This window comes from Camponotus vicinus, unplaced genomic scaffold (genome assembly GCF_025532165.1).
Source record: "Camponotus vicinus isolate PSW18456_S1 unplaced genomic scaffold, iyCamVici1.0 SCAF_8, whole genome shotgun sequence".
Classification (NCBI taxonomy): Eukaryota; Metazoa; Arthropoda; class Insecta; order Hymenoptera; family Formicidae; genus Camponotus; species Camponotus vicinus.
Window position 1 is genome coordinate 995,642 of NW_028141980.1, and position 8,936 is coordinate 1,004,577.

General features: G+C 32.0%; 1 protein-coding gene across 1 annotated transcript; it reads right to left on the reverse strand.

Annotated features, from left to right (window-relative positions):
• Positions 1-3,062: 3,062 nt before the first annotated feature.
• Positions 3,063-6,707, reverse strand: LOC145975930 (uncharacterized). Its single transcript, XM_083106699.1, has 3 exons — positions 6,701-6,707; positions 3,422-3,807; positions 3,063-3,194 (listed from the first exon to the last, which is right to left on the reverse strand). The coding sequence occupies exons 1-3, from the start codon at positions 6,705-6,707 to the stop codon at positions 3,063-3,065; spliced, it is 525 nt and encodes a 174-aa protein (XP_082962825.1).
• Between the last annotated feature and the right edge of the window lie 2,229 nt (positions 6,708-8,936).

Here is an 8,936-nt window from a genome sequence, read left to right on the forward strand (position 1 = left end):
TATTGAAAAATTAAAATTATGGCTAGATCTACAATCTAATTCTTGCGTTATTAGATGATGGTGATATAATTGATATAAACAGAAATATTATAGCCCATGCAATAGAAGATTTGCAGGAACCATTACCACATGATTATAACGTGAGAAGACGTGGTATTCGTGAAAAAAACAGGAATTATTATGAAGAAATAATTCCAGCGTATAATGATTACGTTTTTAAGGAACATTTTAGAATGTCTGCAGCGCTATAGAGCTATATAAATTTATCTGTTAGAATATTGTTAGAATAAAGAGATTAAATTAATTATAATGTATTTTAATATTTGTTATAAATACTGTTACAGAGGTTAGAAATTATAATTGGCAATGCGATGGAAAATCCAGATCATTTGGCACCATTAAGAAAAAAAATTCTATTTACCATTTGGCTTTTATCCAAACAAGAAAGTTATTTTGCAGTTGGAGATAGATTTGGTTTTGCTAAAAGTACGGGTCATAGCATAATAACAGATATGGTAAATACGTTGACTCAATTAATGCCTAATCACATAATATGGCCAGAGAGGCAAAGCTGCAGGATCTCATTTATCGTAAGTTTATAATAATTGTAAAATACATACTTAATGCTCACGATGTAAAATAATAACTCTTATATGTAAAATATTTTCAGAATTTTCAACAACGTTCACGTGGATTCCCAGGTGTTGTGGGTGCAATTGATGGATACCATATAATATGTAAGGCACCACCACACAATCCAAATGACTATTACAATAGAAAAGGATCTCATTCAATTATTTTACAAGGTAATCATAAGAAATAAATATGTAATAAATATAAATATAGGTTTATAACAGATTTATATAATAGACTACCCCATCTATTGGCGAAGCAGGGTCCGACATAAGAGTGAGAGAGGAATAATGTGAGATAAAATCTCTTTATCTAATTCCACCCATTTCTCATAGATAAGAGATTTCACCCCACACTACCTCTGACTGTATTGCTCTCTCACTCTTATGTTGAACTCTGCTTCGCCAATGAATGGCGTAGTCTTATTATACAGGGTTTAGCAAAAGTGTGGAAACCCCTTAATATTTCGAAAAATACGCATTTAAAAAAAAAATGTTTCATACAAAAGTTATAGGGTTTTATGTGGCGCATTACACAGCAACATTATTATGACCTCGAATAGCGTTGTCAAGGTTATGTGAAGGTCACCTCCAACTTTTTAAATGGGACACCCTATATGCTTTTGCATATTCTTGTAGCTTATCTCGAGAGCTTTCCAAAACACTATAATTAAGTTAGTTTTCTTTAAGTACTTTCCGAGTTATGAGGCTTCAAATCATTTCTTAATTTTACATAAACCATAAAATATCTTGTAAAATATTCATTTTTCGATTATCTTACCTTAATACTTTTATGTACAAAATAATGAGAGGAATCAATTAGTGTAAAGAAAACACAGTTGTTTTTAAGAAAAAATATGTAATTGTTAATTGCAAATTACATATTTTTTCTTAAAAACAACTATGTTTTTTCTTTACACCAATTGATTCCTCTCATTATTTTGTACATAAAAGTATTAAGGTAAGATAATCGAAAAATGAATATTTCACAAGATATTTTATGGTTTATGTAAAATTAAGAAATGATTTCAAGCCTCATAACTCGGAAAGTACTTAATGAAAACTAACTTAATTATAGTGTTTTGGAAAGCTCTCGAGATAAGCTACAAGAATATGCAAAAGCATATAGGGTGTCCCATTTAAAAAGTTGGAGGTGACCTTCACATAACCTTGACAACGCTATTCGAGGTCATAATAATGTTGCTGTGTAATGCGCCACATAAAACCCTATAACTTTTGTATGAAACATTTTTTTTTTAAATGCGTATTTTTCGAAATATTAAGGGGTTTCCACACTTTTGCTAAACCCTGTATAAGTCTATGGTTTATAATAAATATAATATTATATATATATATATATATATATATATGTAATGTGTGTGTGTGTGTGTGTGTGTGAGAGAGAGAGATAAATTAATAAATAACATTTATTTTTTAGGTCTGTGTGACCATAAAGCATGCTTCATAAATATATATGTTGGATTACCGGGACGCATGCACGATGCACACGTATTTAGACGCAGCAATTTGTATCGGCAACTAACAAACGCAGAAAATCCGTTATTACCAATGGATTTACATCTGATTGAAGATGCAACATATCCTTTGCTATCAAATTTAATGACACCATTTAGAGACACAGGTCACTTAACACGAGAACAAATCACTTATAATACGAAATTAGCACAAATTCGTAGTATAATAGAGAGAGCTTTTGGTCTTTTAAAATGTAAATTTCGTAGACTCTATTATTTAGATATAAGTGATTTTGAATTAGGACAAAAAATGATTGTTGCTTCGTGTGTTTTACATAATTATATGATAAATAGCGGCGAGATTAATGAAGAAGAAATGGAAATAATTGATAATGAAAATATATTAAACCACGATGGAAATGGAAATGAAAATGAAATAGATGATCAAAATGCAGTACAAAAAAGAAATCATATAATGTATTTATTGAGATAAAATAAACATACATTAAAAAATTTATGTATATCTATTTTTATTTATATTAAATACATATAATCACATAAGTATATGAAATAGGAACATATATTTAATGCTATGAAATAGGAACATATATATTTAATACTAAAATTAAAGAAAAGAACTCTTTGGTTTTCAGTCTTTCATTCACTTATTTTTAAATAAATTATATTTTCTATTATTGCACAAAATAAAATAATTATTTATAATTATATTAATAATCTACAATCTACATATATATATATGTATATATATAAACTCAAAAAATATTCTTTTTTAATAAAATAAATAACTTTGGAGAAAATATAAACATAAAAACAGAAAATAAAGATAATTTCAATTTTGAGTCTCCAATTCTCTCCTTTAGCTTATAAAAAACGATTATGGCAAGAAATTGTTGAATCATTACATAATTTAAACAATTAAAAACATTGCATAATTTTATTTTGCTTGTGACAAAAGTAATTCTTTTATCAATTCATTTCTTTCTTTTTGAATTCTATTACTTTCGTTTAAAGATTCTTTTAAATCGTTAATAGCTTGAATCCTTTTTTGCTCTAAGTCCATTTGTTTTTTTTTTGATTATATAAAGAAGATTTATTTGCTTTTGTCGTTAATGGAGTTGAACTACTGGACGTAGACGGTGAAACACAATTATCTGGAAATACCTGTTGAATATTCGTAATCTCAGATAATGGTAAAATTGAAGAAGATTCATTTATAATAGATATATTTGTTGAAAAATTTTCATTTTCCTTTTCTGTGACAGATAATTCTGTAGATTGTTCTGTAGTAGGTACAACTGTTTCTATATTTATAGTTGATTCTAAAGAACTGTTGGGATTAATTGTTTTGTCATTTGCAAAGATTTCCTCAAATGTGTCAAAATATTCCCAAGACACACGTCCACGTCCAGTAGTACTTTTTTTGTTATTCTCTTTTATTGTTTTATAAGACCTTTTCATATTTCGCATTTTACGATCTAAAATGTCTTCGCTTACATTTGTATATCCATGTTCTTTTAATGTTCCTACAATTTCTTGCCATAATCGTTTCTTCTTGACTTTTGGATCACGAAATTGTAATTTTCTTTCTGAATAAGCTGCAAAGAAGAGTTTTGTTGACTTTGTTGACCACGAGAAGCTTTCATCCTGCGTTACATTGTTGTTGTAGAAATTATTCTGCCCTATAATAAAATAAAAAATAAATTATTGCATGTGTTAGAAGAATATCACTTTGTTTAATAAATGTATATATAATTTTTCTTCCTCTATCTGCACAATATAATTATACTTAATATAAAAACATAAATGAGATATATGTACCGCTTGCATTTTCCGTTTCATTTATTGATAGTAATACAGGTGCAGTTGTGTTTTTCGTTAAGTAATCTTCAAAAAATGCTGAGTCTGTAAAATAAATGTATTATTGTATATTAATAAAGAAAAGATTATATACATATACAGGGTGATTCAAAATAACCCCCTTGTTCCTGAAATGACACATTCTTGAATCAATTCTAAGACGATTTTTCCTTTGGCAAAATTTCGTCCGAAGCTTAGTTTTTGAATTATTAAAGGAAGTAGTTAACGTATGACGGGTCGAATATAAGAGGCAGGCGAGGGTGGCGCGATTCACCGTCAGACGCGAGTGCTTACGCGGGGCGCCTGCTGCGATCAGCTGGTCGCTATACACATACAGACACACATGCGAACACATACATTCTCTCTCTGTCTGTCTGTCTGTCTGTCTCTCTCTCTCTCTCATTCGCTCACTCACCTGTAATTTTTTTTTATTTTTTTTACGAGAGAGGGGAAAATGCATTTTATGCATACCCACTGGTCGATCCAGTGAGTTATGTGGGACTCGAGTACCAAGTCGAATTACCAATTCGGTACTCCTTACCCACTAAAAATCCCTCTCTTTTCACGAATTTCCTTTGACACACTGTCCCTCTGACTTCCCGAGATCTGTTTTCACATAACGTTAAAAAATAGTTATTATTACCTTGTTCGATGACTTTTGATGTATTGCTGTAATTGCTTGAAGGAGAAATGAATTTTCCGATAGATCGTACGTTCTCAAATTTAACGTAGATATCACGTTGCAAAAGACAAGAAATCCACACTAAATTATTAACTGAAAGTTTTTCTTCTTTCATGAACTGTATTCTTTTATAAACTTTAACGTAATCACATTTATTTACTCACTCGATAAGACGAGAAATTTACTAATGACTCTATCACTAATCACTATTAATCACTGTCGAATAATAACTGTTGGCGATTAAAAATCACTCGATGAAAGAAACACGCGCGGACACGTTACTACACGACGCGACGACGCGACAATGCGACGATAATTATTCGGCGACTGCAAGCAGTTTTTTGTCATGGTAGGTTGCGGTAGGTTAAGGTACTACTGGCGCTATCGAACGCGATCATGTGTTCGATTGAAGAATGCGGTAAACATAATAAACATTTAACATATTAATATTATTATTATCATGAATGTGTGTGATATCCATACATCGTATGATATCTATTTAAAAATTAATTAGATTGAATAAGTGTTTTTAAAATATTTATTACTTTTACTATTATATTAAATAAATATTTAATATTAATATTTTATATGATAATAGTAAAAGTAATAAATATTTTAAAAACACTTATTCAATCTAATTAATTTTTAAATAGATATCATACGATGTATGGATATCACACACATTCATGATAATAATAATATTAATATGTTAAATGTTTATTATGTTTACCGCATTCTTCAATCGAACACATGATCGCGTTCGATAGCGCCAGTAGTACCTTAACCTACCGCAACCTACCATGACAAAAAACTGCTTGCAGTCGCCGAATAATTATCGTCGCATTGTCGCGTCGTCGCGTCGTGTAGTAACGTGTCCGCGCGTGTTTCTTTCATCGAGTGATTTTTAATCGCCAACAGTTATTATTCGACAGTGATTAATAGTGATTAGTGATAGAGTCATTAGTAAATTTCTCAACTCATCGAGTGAGTAAATAAATGTGATTACGTTAAAGTTTATAAAAGAATACAGTTCATGAAAGAAGAAAAACTTTCAGTTAATAATTTAGTGTGGATTTCTTGTCTTTTGCAACGTGATATCTACGTTAAATTTGAGAACGTACGATTTATCGGAAAATTCATTTATTCTTCAAGCAATTACAGCAATACATCAAAAGTCATCGAACAAGGTAATAATAACTATTTTTTGACGTTATGTGAAAACAGATCTCGGGAAGTCAGAGGGACAGTGTGTCAAAGGAAATTCGTGAAAAGAGAGGGGTTTTTAGTGGGTAGGGAGTACCGAGTTGGTAATTCGACTTGGTACTCGAGTCCCACATAACTCACTGGATCGATCGGTGGGTATGCATAAAATGCATTTTCCCCTCTCTCGTAAAAAAAAAAAATAAAAAATTACAGGTGAGTGAGCGAATGAGAGAGAGAGAGAGAGAGAGAGAGAGAGAGAGAGAGAGAGACAGACAGACAGACAGACAGACAGACAGACAGAGAGAGAATGTACGTGTTCGCATGTGTGTCTGTATGTGTATAGCGACCAGCTGATCGCAGCAGGCGCCCCGCGTAAGCACCCGCGTCTGACGGTGAATCGCGCCACCCTTGCCTGCCTCTTGTATTCGACCCGTCATGCGTTAACTACTTCCTTTAATAATTCAAAAACTAAGCTTCGGACGAATTTTGCCAAAGGAAAAATCGTCTTAGAATTGATTCAAGAATGTGTCATTTCAGGGACAAGGGGGTTATTTTGAATCACCCTGTATAATAAAATGAGAAGAGGTTATATACACATGTATATATAATTAAATAAATACAAACCATTTTTTAATAATTCGTGTACTTTTTTAGTATCCGTTATGCTGTATGTAGCATTATTATAGGTATAAATCAGTTCGTACTTATCACTCATATTATGTTGTAATACTTATGTATTTATTGCACTAATATAAAAACATCACAATCTGCAACGTGTTGTGCTCAGTGAGCGCACTTGAAAACCGCTCAGAAAAATGGCGTCCGCTCACCAAACATGTTGAGTTTCGCTCACTGATCAAAGTGCGTTCACAGAACATTCACTCAACGGTTGTGCAACAGTTGTGTTTTCTGAACGCACCCATTAAGAGGATGTCGGACCGTTCGATTTTACCGACAAAACGATTATTTCTTTCTGCATCAAAATTTTTTCATAGATCGTACGGAATAATAAATCCTCTTCTATGATTAAAGTACATGTAGTAATATACACCGGAGCTATTGATTTTTTGTTAAAAACGAAAGAAAATTAGAAAATTATAGGTTTTTTATCGACTTCTGACGTCAGATCGTAACAATACTTTCTTAATATAAAAGTTTTACAGTTTGTGCGTGCAAAATAGAATCAGTCCGGGCTTGTAATTATATGAAGGAATATAGATGAACTTCTAGAAATAAGTTTAATAGTCGAATAAAAAAAATTTCGGTGCAGAAAATTTTTGTGCATATGTGTTTGTGTGAGATCGAGGCAAAAGAGTAAAACAGACCCGTAAATTAGTTGCCCGATGTCGCGATAGGAGGCGCTACAATCTGTTTGTGTGACAAGGAGAGACAATATCATACCATCCTTCTCTTCCATTTCGCGTGTAATAGTATACGTCAGTATACATGTACGCGCACACTAAGGCATTACACTCCTGTGTTTTCTTTCTCGTATTGCGCGTAATAGATACTCGCTGTCGCGCGGCGTCGTAACAATTGTACGCGTAACAAGCCTCGCGAAAACAGCGTTACAACGTGGAAAATATTCTGTGTAAGTTATAGATATACACAATATATATATATATATATCTGTATATATATATATATATATATATATATATATATACAGATTATATATTTTACCAGATGCGGTTTGCATGTACGCTCTAGTTATTAATTAAAAAATGCTTATTAAAAAATATTTATCCCAGAGGCGATCTATTTGTGAGCTGATTATTGAAAAAGAAATCCAGAGGCGATCTAATTCGTGCGCTGGTTTAAAAAAATCCAGAGGCGATTTAATTCGTGTGCTGGTTACTTTTAGAAATATTTCATACCAGATGCGGTTTGCATGTGCGCTCTGATTATTAAAATATTTATTTCAGAGGCGATCTATTCGTGAGCTGATTATTGAAAAAAATCCAGAAGCGATCTAATTCGTGCGCTGGTTTAAAAAAATCCAGAGGCGATTTAATTTGTGTGCTGGTTATTTCTAGAAATATTTCATACCAGATGGTGATTGCATGTGCGCTCTGGTTATTAAAATATTTATTTCAGAGGCGATCTATTCGTGAGCTGATTATTAAAAAAAATTCCAGAGGCGATCAAATTCGTGTGCTGGTTATTCAAAAAAAAATCCAGAGGCGATTTAATTCGTGTACGGGTTTTTTTTAGAAATGTTTCATACCAGATGCGATTTGCATGTGCGCTCTGGTTATTAAAATATTTATTTCAGAGGCGATCTATTCGTGAGCTGATTATTGAAAAAAATCCAGAGGCGATCTAATTCGTGCGCTGGTTTAAAAAAATCCAGATGCGATTTAATTCGTGTGCTGGTTATTTTTAGAAATATTTCATACCAGATGCGGTTTGCATGTGCGCTCTGGTTATTAAAATATTTATTTCAGAGGCGATCTATTCGTGAGCTGATTATTAAAAAAAATTCCAGAGGCGATCTAATTCGTGTGCTGGTTATTCAAAAAATCCAGAGGCGATCTAATTTGTGTGCTGGTTTAAAAAAAATCCAGAGGCGATTTAATTCGTGTGCTGATTATTCATAAAAAATCCAGAAGCAATTTATTCGTAGGCTGGTTGTTTTTAGAAATATTTCATATCAAATGCGGTTTGCATGTGCGCTTTGGTTATTTAAAATATTTATTTCAGAGGCGATCTATTCGTGAGCTGATTATTAAAAAAAAATCCAGAGGCGATCTAATTCGTATGCTGGTTTAAAAAAAACCCAGAGGTGATTTAATTCTGATGCTGGCTATTCGAAAAGTATTCCAGAGGCGATTTAATTCGTGTGCTGATTATTCAAAAAAATCTAGAGTCGATCTAATTTGTATGTTGATTATTCAAAAAAAATTCGAGAAGCGATCTTAATTTGTGTGCTGGTTACTTTCAAAAATGTTTTACATCAGATACGATTTGCATGTGCATTCTGGAAGCGAAATTTAAACGAAATTTAATTCAGAGATCATAAAGACACTGCCTCAACTAAACGGCATATTTGATAAGAATAAAAAT